Source organism: Aptenodytes patagonicus, chromosome 3, assembly GCF_965638725.1.
Source record: "Aptenodytes patagonicus chromosome 3, bAptPat1.pri.cur, whole genome shotgun sequence".
NCBI classification, from domain to species: Eukaryota; Metazoa; Chordata; class Aves; order Sphenisciformes; family Spheniscidae; genus Aptenodytes; species Aptenodytes patagonicus.
This window is the reverse complement of record NC_134951.1, coordinates 60,596,852-60,614,089: the sequence shown is the minus strand read 5'-3', so window position 1 is coordinate 60,614,089 and position 17,238 is coordinate 60,596,852. Positions and strand designations below refer to the sequence as shown.

Genomic DNA, 17,238 nt, shown 5'->3' with positions numbered 1-17,238 from the left:
GAGATTGAAATGAAAAATATTGATATCAAATCATACGATTAACTGTATCCTCTAGCATTAACATTGCTGGAAATAAAATTTAAACAATATTTCATCCTTTTTTTTCTGTACAATTGGGAAGAGGCAAGGTGTTAAATTTCTCACAAAAGCAAAAAGTTAGAAAGTTGTAGCTCTGAATAGAACAATAGTGTAAAAAAACATATTATCTCCATTTTGACCAGTGTCACATATTTTTGCTACATATGCACTTTCTCAGCTGTCAATCTCTAGTTTTCAACAGTTGAGTTGATGGATGAAGGGAAGAAAGATTGCTTGACAGCCTGGTAATCTATCCAGAGGGGAAGGGACACTGTCAGTCAGGGTTCAGGTACTGGAAGGGCTTTTGACCAGCCAACCATCTGTACATGTCTAGAAGGCCAAATGCTACTTTTCCCCACTACTCAGTTCATGAGAATGAAACCAGCGCTGTCCAGACATGCAGGCAATGAGGTGAAATACTTTCTTTTCTACTGTCATAGAGAACTTTCAGATTTGTGAACACTTACTATGTTTATATTATGTTCAATAGACACTTACAGAGTTGTGTAAACACCACCAGAACTATTGAAATTAATAGCACCGCTCCCAATTGCACTATCTGCTCCTGTATCCTACACGATTGCAGTGCTATTTTAGGCTGCAGAGGAAGTACCACCTTTCAAGCACCAAAGCTGTGGTAGCATAGTAGGTGATTAATTCCCCAGACTTATATCCCAGACTTATATCCCAGAGGAGTATCCTCTGATACTCCTGCACAACCTGCTGACCATGCCTCCACACCGGTGGGACTTACATTGACACTCTCCTTTTGGCTGGAAGTCATGTATGACCTCCTGCCCATACAGAAACACTGGTGCCTAACAGCAAGGGCTCGCTCTGCTCGCCATCCGGGATCGAAAAGCATTGCTCTCCTCTGCCCACGTACCTACTTCTGTGGTACTACACATCCAAACTGTCTGTGTAGTCCTAGCGTAGGTCCCCATTGCAACCCGGTTCCCTCAGGCCAAACACAAGGCTGCCACTCCTTCCCCACCCTCCAGCCCACAGCCTGGTCTCCTCCAGTAAGAACCGAAGGTGCTGGAGTTGCACACAAGCTGCAGGATGCTCCAGCCAGCTCCCACATCAGGGCCGGGCAACCTGGACATGACATGTCAACCCAGATGCAAGCTTTGAGGCCTCTGTCTTTTTCCCGAGGATAACTGACATTGGTAAAAGGGCTCCAAAATGGGAGGTGGGGGGAGACAAGCAGACGTGTACACACACACACACACACACACACACACACACGCATACACACAGGGATCACATTGTTTTCAGGGGAAAGCAGCCCAGCAACATACAAATGGATAGTGGCTGTAACTCAAGCACTGTAGTGAGGTATTGCAGCAAACCACACCGGATTACAGGGGCTTTAATTCTGCTCAGTAAGAGGGATGTGAGTGAGGGATTTCAAAGGGAGCAGAGAACTATATTGAGGTCTGTCTTGCTACAGTTGTAATGATGAAATGCACCCTTGCGCAGCAATGGCTTATATACTGTATACAACAATGCAGCGCCTGGGAGCTGAAGGACTACATTCCCACGCAGATGAGAAACCGTCAATATTTGTTCAACATGGTAATTGGGAAATCTGTACTTCTTCTTGGAAAGTTATACCTTGCAGAATTGGCAGAAGGAATGCATCTGAATATACCACTGAGATTATGTGTGAAACAGAAAGCTACTGCAGCCTATTTTTTTTTTTAATCTGTGTAAACCAAAGTTAAGATACAGAAAATGCACAGAAAATGTGAATGCACAGAAATGCACAGAAAATGTCCTTGTGCCTAAAGTAAGGAATACTACAGAAAGGATATTGGAGAAGCACGTAAACACACGACTATCATTTACTGGGTCTCTCCCTCCCAAGAAAAATAAAATCTAGAATGAAATACGGTCATTCTGTAGGCACTGCTTCAATGTCACATAGCCTGTTCTGTCCTACCCTGGTTACTCTTTCCTGAGAACAGCGACATTTCCCTGAAGAAAGGGACATCTCTGTGAGGAGCTAATATCACTTCTCCCTGATGTGGCATCAAAAGAAAAGTCAAGGAACATGAGACGATGCTAGGGAACACAGTACAGAAGAAGTTAAGAGGCAGGAGAGTAGGAAATATCTTTGAGAGGAAAATGAGCTTTTCTTGTGCTGCATCTCTGCATGATCTTCATCTGTGAGGACATTCACGACCTGCAGACTTCCAAGAAGTGACAGCTCACAACAGTATTGTAAACGTGGAATATGTTAGCGCTCTAAAACCTACTGTTGGGCAGAAAGAGACATTCAGTGTTACCAGAAAAAAACTTACATGCTGATGTACCACTGTTCTTTCTTATTTTTCTTTCAAAACCTTGATAAAAATCAAGTACAGTTCATCCAATTAAAGTATATCCGCCATACATATTTTAGCACAAGCAAGCCAGACAAACACTCCCATGTACAAACACAAAAATATATATGTATTTTAATTTTCATTTGGTCATATTTTATTTAACAGAATGTCATTCTTCCTCAGTAACCAACAATGATTTAAAGTAGTAGTACTCTCCAAAGCAGCCCACTGATCACAGAGAACCGATGATATATAAATATACAATATAAAGAGTGACATGTTTCACAAAGTTGCTTAATCTTCAGATTTTAGGTTGGAACACAACAGACCAAAAGTAACCATCTTACTAGGTCCAAGAATAAAACTGAAACTGACAACAAGTTGTGAAAAGAGAATAGTTACTGAAACTATACATAGAGAGAACATGATTGATAGACTTGTCCTGGCTTTACAAATCTCAGACCCCCTGAGTCCTAACAGTACTAAACTGAGAAACAAACAAACAAATTTTATCCTGAGGATACAAGCACTGTTTGCAAATTACTCCTGTAATTTAATTTTTGAATTTTTGATACGGTGCTATAGTATTTTCCGTAAGGCTCCAAAGTAGATTGTTGCATGCGAAAAAAATGTATTCAGTGGTTACTGCTATGCAAGTACTACAGATCACGAGAGCCTTAAGGCACAGAGAGCCAATCTAGCAATTTTAGATGTCGCCACAACTAGCTGTTAATCATTATTCTCACAACAGAGTACTAGTAATAGGTTATGTGAGTGCTTTGACATTTGCATGAATGCAGAATCAACAGACTTAGCATGAGTTGTGCACAACCTTCACTGGGACAGGAGAACTTCCATAATCTGTTGCTGCTTAGACGTCGGGGCAGTAGTCCCTACCTGAAGAGTGATAATTAACAGTCAGGGGAAGGTAACATCTTAAATCACAAGAGCTGTCTCAGATGACTGTCTACTTACACCTGTGCGGACTCCTAGCCACAGTCTTTTTTGTATTCCTCTATGATGAGGTCAGCTGTTGCTCTCATTTTCCCTTCCATCCTGTTACCAGAGATTTGTATAAGGGAAATACTTAAAATAGTGGTCCTCAAGCTCTAGTCTGCAGATTATCAGGATGTCGGGGGTTTTTTACAGTTTTCTCCAGTTATTCATAGAATAAAGTACTTACAGAAGACAGGATGTTGTTGAAAGCAAGGGGGTAGGAGAAGAAAGGATGCAGAGCTGGGGAAGGTTTGTAGGATACATTTCACACAACAGTCCATAGGGTGAAAGAGCTAGAGAACCAAATGATTTAAAAGAGACATTATTGTCAAGTTGAACAGTAGTTAACTGCAAAACAATTTTTTTTTAAATAGTGTCAGGTGTTCTATATGTGCCCCTCTGAATATATTCATAGGTTTAGAATCACATTTTCTACTATTTAATTCCTTCTGCCACTGATGCGTGAAAGATGTGCATGAACCTCAGGGAAAACCATATTTAAGGGAAAGTGATTATACACTAAGTCCCATCAAGGATACAATGAAACCAAATGCTGAAACTCTTGAAGTTATCCTAATCTTAGGCATTACTTGTAACAATCACCAATTTAACATTTTTAGATGTTAAGTGTGATCCTTAAAGTTGTCAGTTTCCTTTAAATCATCTCCACTCTGACTAATGGCTACAATTAACATCACCAGCAGAACTGTTTAAAGACACAGGACACAGATCACCAGCTACAGCTCGAAGGCTGCATAATTAGCACAAGACACCGAGGTGCGCAGGGGAGATTCCCGCACCACTTACACTCACAGCCTTCTACACAGAGCAGGCGCCGATACTGATGTCAGGGCGAGACAGGCTTTAATCCAAGCAAGCGGTGAATTCTCCCACGAAATTATCTCTGCAGCAGGGACTTGCAGAATACATCCCTTCCTTCTCTTCCTATGGACAGGCTGGTGAACATTAGCTTTCCAGCTCCTGCATGTTACGTGATACCCACATCCCAAGAGCCACCGTGGAAACAGCAGCAGCAGAGGCAGTTCAGGCCTGGCATATACATCAGGTTTAAATATGTCGAACCAAGTTTGTGTTGGAAAGAGAGAAAGATGTTCTCCTTTCTGACGACAGATGTGTGGTGGGGTTTGTAAGTCCTCTCTCATATTACAAAGCAAGTGAAATCCTCCCTCACCATTACATTAAAATGATTGATCAGTTCACTCCAACTCCCTGTTATTGTTTTCTCCATAGGCCTCCCACCTTTCCTTACAGGCGTGCGGCTCCTTTCCTTCTCTCCCTGCATGACTTCTTCAGCCAGGCAGGACGCGGCATTTCACATATTTCTTTGGGTACCCAGGTCTGAGTTAGGCCGGGGCCCATCTCCAGGTGAGGATCTGGTGGCATGCACTGATCCATTAAACCATGTTCACAAGCTCAGCTACTGCTCCTAGTTTCACATGGTAACTCAAGGGTTTTCTAAAGATTTGGGAAACTCCACCATGGCCATACAAGGTAGACCATGTGAAAAATGGGAACTCTGCTCATAATGTGGATGGGGGAGACAAGATAGGCTACTGATTCACTTCTTGGAAGTCTTCATACAAGTTCACTCACATCATTTTTGCCATTCATATGGCTTTCCACCGCAGGCTTGCTTCTGTTTTTTATTTTAATTATTGTGTTTTATCATCTTCTATTATCTTTTCTCTTGCTTTTTTTCTCCCCTTAAATTTTTATTAACCAAGGGACCTCATTTGAGATGCTTGCCTTTAGGCACTGCTGTGTGTTGCCAACGATGCGACAGCCTCTTTAAGGAATGACAGCAGCATTTCCATATCAAATACAAATCCTAACTAACCTCCACCATTTGTATGCTGCAAATTGACAGATATGCCAATTCTCTGGAAGTGAATTCTCCACTACCAGCAAAAGGAAGCTTTGTCACACCTTTATTAGAGAGGACTTGTTGTAAGTGACCGATTCAGAAACAACAGAGCTGGCCGACCAGGGTCCCCATAGACAAAATACTTCGGCCATGTTTTAACAAAAATGTGTGCCATAAGGAAGCATCAGCATCTTCCACTGGAGGTCGCTCTATTTTGCCTGTGTGCAGTGCTTCCCCTCCATCTGGATTCCACAGCAGTACCATCAACTCAGATTTTGAATTCACTGCAGGAACTTCTTTTTTCTCTCTTTTTAAACTCATATCATGCGAGTCTGACATGTCTGTTCCCAGTCAAAGCAGTTTACACACACAAAACACTGGAGAATGAGTGACAAAGTAGTGTGAGCTTCTGACCTATGTTTCAACTTCACCACTGCCCAGCACACCACAAGTTGTTATTTTTTAACCACAAAATCACTTTGCAAATTGTGCAATCCAACAGGGGTCAATGCCATTTTGTGACAGCAGACCCACATGAAGGGAACAAATTAAGATCCCAAAAGCTGATAGGAAAAAATTCCCAAGCAACTGAAAGCTGAAATGCAGACTGAAGGGTATGCCCAAGTTAATGTGCTAAATACAGACCCTCGACACAGGATCATTCAAGGTTACAAGGCAATACAGGATGTGGGGTCCCATCTACCCGGCTTGCACTTTCATTTGTGGTCACTTAAGCATGCCTCTAAACAAAATGCACATGTTCCTTGTACAGTTAATGGGAAATAAGTATCTTTCAAGGCCCTCAAAAGGAGATCCTCCCTGACCAAGTTCAGACTTCTTTACTGGACAGCCGAGATTTCCTTTTGGGGGTCTTCAGAGTAAACTACCTTTTTTCCATCAATTATACAGGGAAGAAATTCATTCATTTGGGGGACATACTCCCTTTTTACTATTTCCTCAGCAGAAATAGTAAAAGGTACATTCAGATTTAACTCCACAGGAACACAGATCACCCCTGCTTTGTAAAGGTCTCATGGTAAAAGGTTTGTAAAGGTCTCATGGTAAAACGTTTAGGTAGGTTTCTAAAGAAACTAGGTATGACTGAATCAACAACCAGACATTCTTCTCACACAAAACAGGGACACGTTATTTTCTCTCCTGCTGTTCAAACCAGACCGAGTGATCAAAGTGTCATTTTTGCCATATATAAACACAATGTGAATGTCTTCCATTGAGATTTTAATGTCTCTAACTGGCTGTGTTTCTGTTTTGCTACCTGAGAAATGGGATAACTATTATTTTCTTGATTTCATAGGGTGTTTTGAACTTGGACAAAAGTACTATTCTCAGCACCACAAATACATGCTCATAAGCTACTTTGCAAAATGCCTTTCTTTAGAAGGACATGATACAGCTAGCCACGCGATTGAGTTTTCAGTATAATCCTTTGAGACCTTTGCTCTTGCCTCTCACATTGGTATTTATCGTCCAAATTTGTCCTGGTTCCCAATGCTGTCAATAGCTCAGCAGGACATTCCCCATAGGCAAATAAAGATTATCAAAACCAAACTCAGCGGCTCCCCCAAATCCTATTTTAATATTCTAAACAAAATCCTGAAGCCTGATTTTGAATTTTTCTCTCCTCCACGCTCTTCCAAACATGACTTCTTCAAAAATCTTGACAAATACATACACTGATAATAACAGAAACAATATAACAACAGGGACATGACCAAAGCTTACTGCAAAGTGTTTCCCAGGTAATTCTAAATGGTAGCTCTTATGACGCTTGGCAAACTTTTTAACTTCCCAAACACAAAAGGTAAATAATAAAAGGCATGAACAAAATACTGTCAGGTTAAAATTTTGCCAGGTAATGTGCTTAGGCTTTGTTGTGACTGTGATTAAATAATACAAAGAGCATTCCATGCAAGGTACTGAGCTAAAACAATTCTTTAAGAGAGACATTAAAGCGAATCTGCTCCTCCACATATCAATGACCTCTTGAGGTCCCTTCTACCCCTATTTTCTTTAATCCTGTGTTTAGTTTATGTATGTCTCTACAAATATCTTTTGTGACTAGGCATAGCATGTTTGCAGAGTGCAAAACATGCTTTTAAATATGCTATACAGTAAATTTACATTTCTGTGAAGACATCTTAAAGCTATTTTACAACTAATATTTATTGGGAGCTTGCGTATTTGTTGGAGCTTAGTGGGACTGATTACCTGTCTTTTTAAAGCCAAGAGACTATTGACATCTCTGATTACAGGAGGAAGGCTTTGGGCATGAAAGTTTCCATAACTTTTTCATATATTTTTAAACATTTGTTTCATAGAAGAGATATCATGTAAGGGGACATTTTTAGGTCTTGCCAAAGGCCTGAAACTATCAATTTTTACACTTTTTTTCCTCCCCCTTTTTTTTTTACTTAGTTGCTTGGACAGGTGTATCCAGTTTTTCCACTAAGTTCCTCATATTGCAGGATTTTTTTTATATGCATATCAGCATGCATAATTACAACAAGGTTTATTCTACCCAATATACAACAAAGGTAAGGAATTAAGAGGAATTCCTCCCAAGCATTTGAATTCTATTTTTAGCACTTCAATTCCGCTATAAAAATTAGACATCAATTCCTATGATAATAAAATTGGAAAAAGTTTTCAGTCCAAATTTAATCTATTAAAAATTGATCTACCTATAAAGATTTTCTACAAGAAGCAAGGGAAAGGTGGAAACCCTTTATGTAGCCTGATGTGTAAAAGAGAAATGCCTTCAAAGAATACTGGGAGCATGTAAAGGATAAGTATTTTTCTCACCCATTTTCCTATTCTTATCTAATGTCACAACTGCAGTTACCACTGCCAGAATTTGCTTCAGCGAAATAAAAGCTGCAGCCAAGAAGACCTGTAGCCCAACTCTAACAGTGAGGATCTTACTGAAAAAGTAGTTTTGTTCTTGGTGAAAATGAGGTCCCAGTTACACAAAATTATAATATATCCTACTTTCACTTTTTGGAGAGAATATATTAATACTCATTAACTGGAAGCTGAAATCAGGCATCAGAAAACATTACATAAATTACAGCTAAGTGCATAAATAAAGGATTTGCAAACAAAACAAATTTGTAAGCTTCAAAACAAATGTTAAGCTTCATACAGTTAGGCAGATACGCTTTCCTACAAAGATGCTCTCTGGGGATGTAAGAGGTATTTGCATTTTCTGACCAGACAGCTGGTGTACTCTAAAATCAGCATTGTGCTGGTTTACACCAAGGTTTGGCCCATGTATCCAAAAGCATCCATGAAGATTTTGATCACCACTGTGTCACAGTTTGCATACATATGGAATACTGACTAAATCCTGAAGCCCTTACAAGGAGAAAATTTCTACTGATGTTAGAGTTTTATCTGACAAGGATTTAAAAATCAGATTGATGGCAATATACTACTCCACTAACCATAAGTGTGGGCATATATAACATACATTCAAATATGGCACTTATGCAAACCCTAGAGACACATCTCATCTATCCAGCATGACGTTACAAGGTATGTGAAGAATAGGACTGAATAAAATAGTATATAAGAATTCATCAATCATCTTTCAAGTCTCTCAAACCATAGAAGTAGTATTACAACAGTGTCTACTACTGAAAACTTGTAGGACAGACTGAAAAGACGTTCAGGGTCCGTATCTTTTCTCTTTGCATTTCATAACATGTATCATGAAAATAGAATTAGGAGAGCGGAAAGGCGATGACTTGTTCAGACAAGTTCCTGCAATGCGATCGCATGTTGGGGCATACGCTGTTTATCAGTGCTGCTAATGAACTGCGAAGTAGGAAAGCTTTATCTGTGTGCTGCTGGGCTAATCAAGGGTGATGCTGGAAGAGACAGGGTTGTCTCAGCCCTGAGAAACGCCAAAGCTGCCACCACAGGAGTTACAGCTAAGCTCTGAGATGACACACTTCCAAGATTTCACTCTCTGCTCTCTCTTCACTCATCCCAGCCTACTAAATCTTACAGCTGCAATCATTCTGGGCAAGGAGAGGTGACCTACAACCGGTTACTTCGAAGCTTCAGTGATCACTGAAGTGACGGAAGAAATTATTTAAACTCTGGTGCTTGGGAAGCAGGGTTGCTGAGAGCTACCTCCTCCACTGTGGTCTGTGTATTCTTAACTAATCCCTGCATTGCCTGGACATGCTTTTACAATACCTCTAACTATTCAAATGTCTTGGTGGGCACCTTGTGTCTTCTCACTCTGATTGCAGAGTTAAGTCCTAGTAAGAAATTACATTCTTGCCTCAGCATACAACAGGCTGCAAACACATCAGCCAGCACACAACAAAGATGACACAGCCCCTGCGTTTCACTGATTTACCCAATCCCTAGCGAAACCTGTTGCCCCTTTGAGGTAAAATGTATTTCTCTATCATGGCACATGTTCAATATATACAGTTACACTACAACCAAAACAAAAGTGTGCTAAACACATAGGCTGAGATGTTTGATTACAACTTATTCATATTAATCCTTGCTTGGAGTGGGATGCTGTTGCTCTATGGAAAGTTTTACTATATTAATAATGACATTGTCTCAATATACAATCTATAATATATCTAAGTACATTGAATAGGTATGATTTCTTGTATAAACCTTCAATCAAATATACTTGTCTAACAATGTCACCTTGTATGCTTGTCAGAGATTGGTAAAAATATATATATGTATCCAGTCTCCCAGTGCACAGGATTCAGTGATTAACTTTTAACCTCTGCTGTCAGGCTTTACTTTCAAATACCAGTTATTACACTGTATTTAGAGGACTATTTTCTCATTCCAAGGGAGAACAGAGTTCTGGAAAAATTCTTGACGTGCACCCAAAATGCAAGAGAAGTAAATCCAATGTGTCCCACATTACAACACACAGGTTAGGATAACAAGTCAGGTTACTTGCGAACTGTAAACGAAAAGTTAAGGAAGAAACCTCAGAGATCCATACAGCCAAACAACAAAGCTGTCAAAGACTTGGTTCCAGCTCATCTGTTATCTTTTTCACAATGCTACATGGTTTATGCTAAATCACAATCCTAAGCCACAACGTTATTAGGGAAATCAGTTCCTACAGTTAGGAAATATTTGACTGATTACAGCATCTCCAAGTTCTTATATTCCCTCTTCATCTTTGCACACTACATGAGCATTGCAGAGAGAAAACAAAACAGTAGTCAATACGCTAGCTGCAATATGGCTTCCTATGAGAAGGCCAACATTTAATTGGCTTTGATATTTTTCCTTGTCCAGTATGCGTTTCTCTGTGTGTATGTGTGTGCATGTGTGAGCGCACACACGTTTTCTTCTCTTTTTTTTATGGTGCACTTCACTGACATATTTAATAGTCATTCATTTCCACAGCATTTGTTTACCATAACTTACAAAGTCAAATTGGAGGATTATATTGTATTTACAAACAAGTTGGCACTTACAGAATAAATTATTGATTCCTCTTTATTTTTTATTTCATTTTATTTTCCTTTTTGCTCCTCTTCTTTTTCACCCCAGGGCATCCAGAATTCAGGCAGAATAGTAAAACCTGCTGCCTGCTGCCATTATGCTACATTAACATGAGTAAGTGGGATCCCAGCTGGTGCACTCTTTCCCAATGGTTTGCTTGTTGCTGAGAGGCAGTGCCTTCCACCTCAGTTCATGTCCGATGCTCAGGAACTGTTAGTCAAGTGAAAGCAAAGGCTGCATGTTTTCTTCCTCATTCTTATCCATGCGTTTCAGCACCCCAGGATCCACAACCGACTGAGACCTGCAGAGGGATAACATGTTTATTTGACATTTCTAGATCAAGACAAATGAGGGTAAACCTCAGCTTTCTTTTGTTTATTTTCATTTCTGCTAGGGCTTAAAAATAATGGTACAGCATTACCCAAGCATCTGATCATTGCAAATGGCCAGAAAATACCCTCATGGACTGATTACGTGGCTTTAAAGGGCTGGTTTGTGGATACAGGAGCAAAAGGTGGAATAAGGTGGATCCTCTTTTCTTCAGTGAAACAGTGAAGCAGGGTGCATCCTCAGCACACAAGAGAGGGCAAACTAAGCTGTCTTTTGTACTGACTTAAGCACTGACTCCCTCTACCAGAAGGTTATGTAAAGAAGGCACAACAAAGTTGTAAACTTGTAAAAGAAGGTACAATTGTACCAATTTGTAAAGAAGGTACAATTCAGTGACCCAGCTGGCTAATGGCACACTGCAATTAGTGGCATGTGTTAGCTGGAAGCACAAGTTGCTCCTTTACTCAATAGCAGTTAAATGTAACAGTGCGAGCTCCTAAGCCAACCCTAGGGAATCCTGCCATGGCCAGCAGGATTTCTGGAGCAGTGGACACATCTGTCAAACTCACTTATCAGCTCAACTAAACAGAGCAGAGAAGGATGGTAAGGGCAAATTCAGTGATGACTGTAAAATTTCTCCAGATTCTCTGATTCAGCACAGAAGCATAACACTGGTACCCTGCAACAGCCATGTGTGAGGGAAAAAGAGGAAACCCCAACCTCCAGCAAAATCAAAATGATCCATTAAAAAGTCTGAAGTGTTAAGATGGGGTCTTACATCACCTATGCCTCAGCTTATCAAAAAGCAGACATTTCTGGGGTACAGTAAAAGCAACCCTTGTTAGATGTTTCCTTTAGTGAGATGAATCTCATGCTAGAAATACCTATTCCTCTTCCTTTCTGTAAAGATTTGAGATGGCTAGATGTTGTGGTTTAACCCCGCAGGCAGCTAACCACCACACAGCCGTTTGCTCACTCACCCCCCCAAAGTGGGATGGGGGAGAGAATCGCAAAAAAAAAAGTAAAATTTGTGACTTGAGATAAAGACAGTTTAACAGGACAGAAAAGGAAGGGATAATAATAATTATTATTATTATATTGATAAAAGAATATACAAAATAAGTGATGCACAATGCAGTTGCTCACCACCCGCCAACTGATGCCCAGCCAGTCCCCGAGCAGTGGCCCCCCCAGCCAGCTTTCCCCAGTTTATGTACTGAGCATGACGTCACATGGTATGGAATGTCCCTTTGGGCAGTTTGGGTCAGCTGTCCTGGCTGGGCCCCCTCCCAGCTTCTTGCTCACAGGGCATGGGAAGCTGAAAAGTCCTTGACTAGTGTGAGCACTACTTAGCAACAACTAAAACATCGGTGTGTTATCAACATTGTTCTCATCCTAAATCCAAAACCCAGCACTGTACCAGCTACTAGGAAGAAAATTAACTCCATCACAGCCAAAACCAGGACATTAGAGCATGGTACATCTCTACAATGTAGGCATCTATTTTTGATCAGTGGAAGCACACTGTGACTGCAGCATTGCTACAGATTTGCCCATTTGGAGGGCTACAGCACAAAGAAAAACCTTTTCGAATTCTGACCACTCAGATAAACACACAGAGTCAATCACCCTCTCTTATAAACTGGCATCATCCACTGAAACCAATTAATGAGGCTGATAGCAGGAGACAATTTGGTCTTTCTCAAAAAACCTAAAGAAAACCTTCAAAAACACAAGAAAAAAAATCTGAATTAAAGCCTAGGTGAAAACTTTAAACACAAGGATATTTTCTAATTGTACTTACCACATTCTCTTACTAATGCTAAAATCAAGAAAATTAGCTCTAAAAATCTGATGGTCTCTCTTGTGATAAACATAATTTAAAAATTTTAGTTAAAACTGTACAATAACCCTTATCTAGAACGCTGGTCAGTTCCTCAGGCAGAAAACTAAACCACTGAATTAAAAATGCTTTTTTAAAATCTTCACAAGGTACCGTGCCGATGCAAAGCTGATGGAAAATTTGCTGGTGGGAAGCTGTACTCCTGGAAAATCCAGTTCATCAAGATAAAAAATGCTGTGGAACCATACTAATTTCAAAGGATTCCCAACTGAATGTAAGTACTAATAGGAGACTGAGCCTTTTCCTAGGCTGCCAATGTCTGAGCAGCCAAGGTTTCCAGTTTTCACCTGGGGAACTGAAGGGGAGCTGGAAAGGCTGCAAACCTGGCCTCAAATTCCCAGTGAGACAGTTTTGGCTGCAAATTCTGAGGGCCTCCAAACTCCCTGATGCCAAGGCAGATGTGAAAATGAAACTGCACAAGCCCTGATCTGTGGCTTGTAAGCTCAGGAGCCTAATTGCCTTGAAGAAGGAGAAATCGTTTTCATTCAGTTTTAAATCAGCATTTACTGTCGTGTTTCATTCCATTCAGCAGCAATTCATGAACGAAGGTATGCAAAAGGAAAAACATTTGTGTAAGTCTATAGCACCTTCTATCTACATGTCCTAAATCACTTTACAGAAATTACTGAATAAATTCTCACAGAACACAATAGGACAGAGTTGTACTACAAAGCCCCATTGCAGAGGTGAGGAACCAAAGCCACGCACAGATACTTTGCAAAGCTGATCAGCACGGACATCTGCCCTGCGGGGTTAGGTGAGAAGAGGATGTAGGTCTCCAGCTGGGTGCCTCAGCTGTGAGAGCCATGGGTGGACACAGCCACAGGCTAAACGTGACTGCTGAGATGGCTGCAATGGCGACACGTGACCTGAACACATTCTCCCCAGAAGTCTGTGCTACAGGTGGGATTAATTCCTCCTTATCTCCACCACCCTCCCCACGATCAGCCTTCCTTTCAAGTAGAGATCATCCAATTCACCAAAAGTTCAAGGAGATCTGGAGGAACGCCACTGGTTCATATGGGAGCAAAAGTGAGTAACAAAGAAATGAATTCTCAGCAGGATTTTGGTTTAAGAAGGATATTCTTTCGGAGCAATAAACTCATTTCAAAATGACAAGCCAAATTAAACAAGATAATTGTTGGAGATCTGCTAGACGCTTGTGAAATTTGTTCTATGAAGTTAAGCACTTTTCATTGACTTACTGTCATGGTTTTTTATATGTTAAAAACCTTCTTCCGCACTAACATACCACACTGAGTGTGGTTTTAAAGTGAGAGAAACAATCCATCAGGTGCCAAATTCAAGTTAAATTTAACTTTTAATGAAATAGAGTTTATCTGTTTTACCTTAACTTTTCTATTTCTGTTTTAACACAGTCTGTGCACTTAATACATCAAAGTCCTGGGACTTTCTGTCCATCTTACTACCACTCCCTCCTACTTGGTACTAGCACAGTAAGTCTACTTAGCACTTTTTATATCCAACAGCAGGGAAGGAGGATTCCAGCAGGTGCTACAGACACGCTAACTGAAAAAGAATGCGAAGAAGTTGAGGAAATTTCAGCTCAATATTATGTAGATATAAATTTTAACATGCTTATTTTCTGCAGTATGTCTCCTACTGTGTCAGCTATCCCAGACTGAAAGAATGTCAATTTGAAGTCTACACTGAAGTGTAATTCTGCATGAAGGATTTTTCAAGCACAAGTTAAATGAGAATAAAATAGGTAAGCGTGAGAAAGCATTCTTTGAGAAAGAATGAAGAATCTGGTCAATCCACTGCTTTTCCATTTAATAATGTGCTTGCCCAGGATAGTCTGGAAGTCTGCTCCAAAGGGTCTTGTCGCAGACCTTCTCATGGTTTTTTTGTTGCATCCTTCGATGAAGCTATTTACTCTCATGACTTCATTTTGCAATAGTAAGACTTCTGCATTTCAGCTCCTAAATTCCACCGTTCTCTCCAAGACAGCTTCTCTGTCGTCTCATAATTCTTGTATTACATGCAAATCATATATAAATGTATTGCTCACTTTTCCTCTTCCCCTGGCTCTTTGCTGTCCCATTTTCTGCATTACTTGTGTTAATTGCATCTTTGTCATTTGGCTTCAGGACCTTTTTTAACTTCTCCTTATCCTAGTTAATTTCTATCCAGTCTCTTGCTATTTCCCAGTTTCAGTGCACTGTAGGTTTTTTTCAACACAAAATCCTTAAACTTCACTGCTTTTTTTCTTTCTTATTCCTATGGCAATCTCCTGTTGTATCCTCTCTATTTCCCAAAAAATACCTCCCTTTCAAACCGTACTGTCGTCCCCAATCTATGCAACATTTTCCAGCCAAAATCATCTTCCTGGCTGAGGAGTCTGAAAATATTTTATGCTGTTTGACCTGCTTCCAGAGTGCCTCTCCCTTTTGCATCAAATGCCATCTCCTGAAACTGATTCTCAGCTTAGCATATTCTGACTTAATTTTAATGACTTTATATATTGTTTTCTGCCCTGTTTGTTCTCTTCTGATACATTGCTAGGTTTACCCCTTATGAGCTGCACTCTGACTTTTGCTGCTCTGCTCAACCTTTTCTATCACCCTCCTGTAACCTTTCCCCTTTCTATTCTACTGCTCTGGCAAGGTTGGACCGGATTTACCCCTCCCAAGTGAATCACCTCACTGCTTCCATAGTTACTGGAGAGGTAACTAACCTCTCCCTAGACTTTACTTGATTTTGAATAGTAAAATGCAGCAAGCAATTATACCGTATCTTCTCAAAGAGAAGAATATCAAAACACCAGGATGTTTGCCAGACTCAAATACAACGATCGGCACTGATTTTTGTTCTGGTTGCCCTCATTACTTTTTCTCATGTTGTGTGCAGTCACTGTGACTGACAGTTCAGATGCTGTAAATGTCCTGGCACCCACAGGCTGGTGGATACCAGGCACTGGGCTATGAGATGGAGGAACATAAGAGTTACCATCGCCACCCAGCTGGATAATTGGCCCCGATTTACCCTCTGCACCGAGGCTCACTCCAGCTAGCACTGTCTCTAATACTACTTACTGTAGATTGGGGTGGGATATCAGCTTATTCCAAACACAGTACTGTATACACTAACTATATGGCACCATGGAAATAATTAGCTGTACTGAGCTCACAACTCACATAGGTAATAATCAATACTATGGTCTATAATCAACAGTGATGATCTTAAGAAAGGAAAAAAAAAAAAAGGTCCTCGTACATCATAAACTGAGGGAACTACCTGCAGCTTCATAAAAAAGGAGGAAGGCAAATGATAACCTCATGGCAATACTAGAAGACCACAGTACCTTTAACCCACCTTTTCATGGATTTGGGAGAGAGGTCCTTTTCTATATCTTTTGCAGGAGCGTTGTAGGAGTCCGCATTGCATTCACTGTCATCATCGTATTCATGGTCAAGCAGTGTTCTTGCCCACGTTCCCATGTCGTAGGGGGGCAACATTCCTCCAAACTCTGAAGGCAGGATCTCAGGGTGTATTAGCTGATGCAGGCTGTTGAGGTTATTACCATGCAGGAATATCTGTATGTACACATGCAGGTAAAAACAAAGCAGTATCACAAAAATCATCAAAGCCCAAATTACATCATCATTATTAGAGGATATTGTACAGTTCCAATATTCTGGCTGTGTTGGGCTAACAGAGATGGCCACCAATGCACACATCGCCTCTGCCTTAAGCACAGCCAGACTATATCCATAAACCTACAAAGTGATTAAAGCATCAATGACTTAAAATGTTTGCAGGACAAGGGCCCTAAGGAGGGTAAGAACTGATGTCAGGTACGTAGACAGACTGAAGATTAGACAGACAGACTGCCTCTCTTTTGTTATTTGCTTTCCCTAATCCTGTGAATTAAATTAAGTTAATAAATTAAGAACATAAATAATAAATGAAATTAATATTCACCGTATACATTAAGGAATATATATTGACTTTCAGCATCCAGCCATGAGTTCTATAAATAAGATAAATAGTGCAGTGTAATGAAAACTCCACTGGAAAGATTTTCTTCCTTAATATGGTGGTACTAGTAACTACCATCCATACCTGACAACATATGAAGTAAGTAATAACAGTAAAATAATTTCTGTTACAACAATGAGGGACTACTTGATATTTTCCATCAGTGTTTTGGTAGACTGATTTATTTTCAG

General features: G+C 40.3%; 1 protein-coding gene across 1 annotated transcript in view; it reads right to left on the bottom strand.

Annotated features, from left to right (window-relative positions):
• Window positions 1-2,514: 2,514 nt before the first annotated feature.
• Window positions 2,515-17,238, bottom strand: part of CLVS2 (clavesin 2) — a 60,321-nt gene continuing 45,597 nt past the window's right edge. The window contains exons 4-5 of the mRNA XM_076333508.1: window positions 16,382-16,602; window positions 2,515-11,113 (exon numbers count right to left, since the gene is read on the bottom strand). Coding sequence (XP_076189623.1) covers window positions 11,026-11,113; window positions 16,382-16,602 — 309 coding nt within the window. The 3' untranslated portion in view covers window positions 2,515-11,025. The remainder of the gene's footprint in view (window positions 11,114-16,381; window positions 16,603-17,238) is intronic.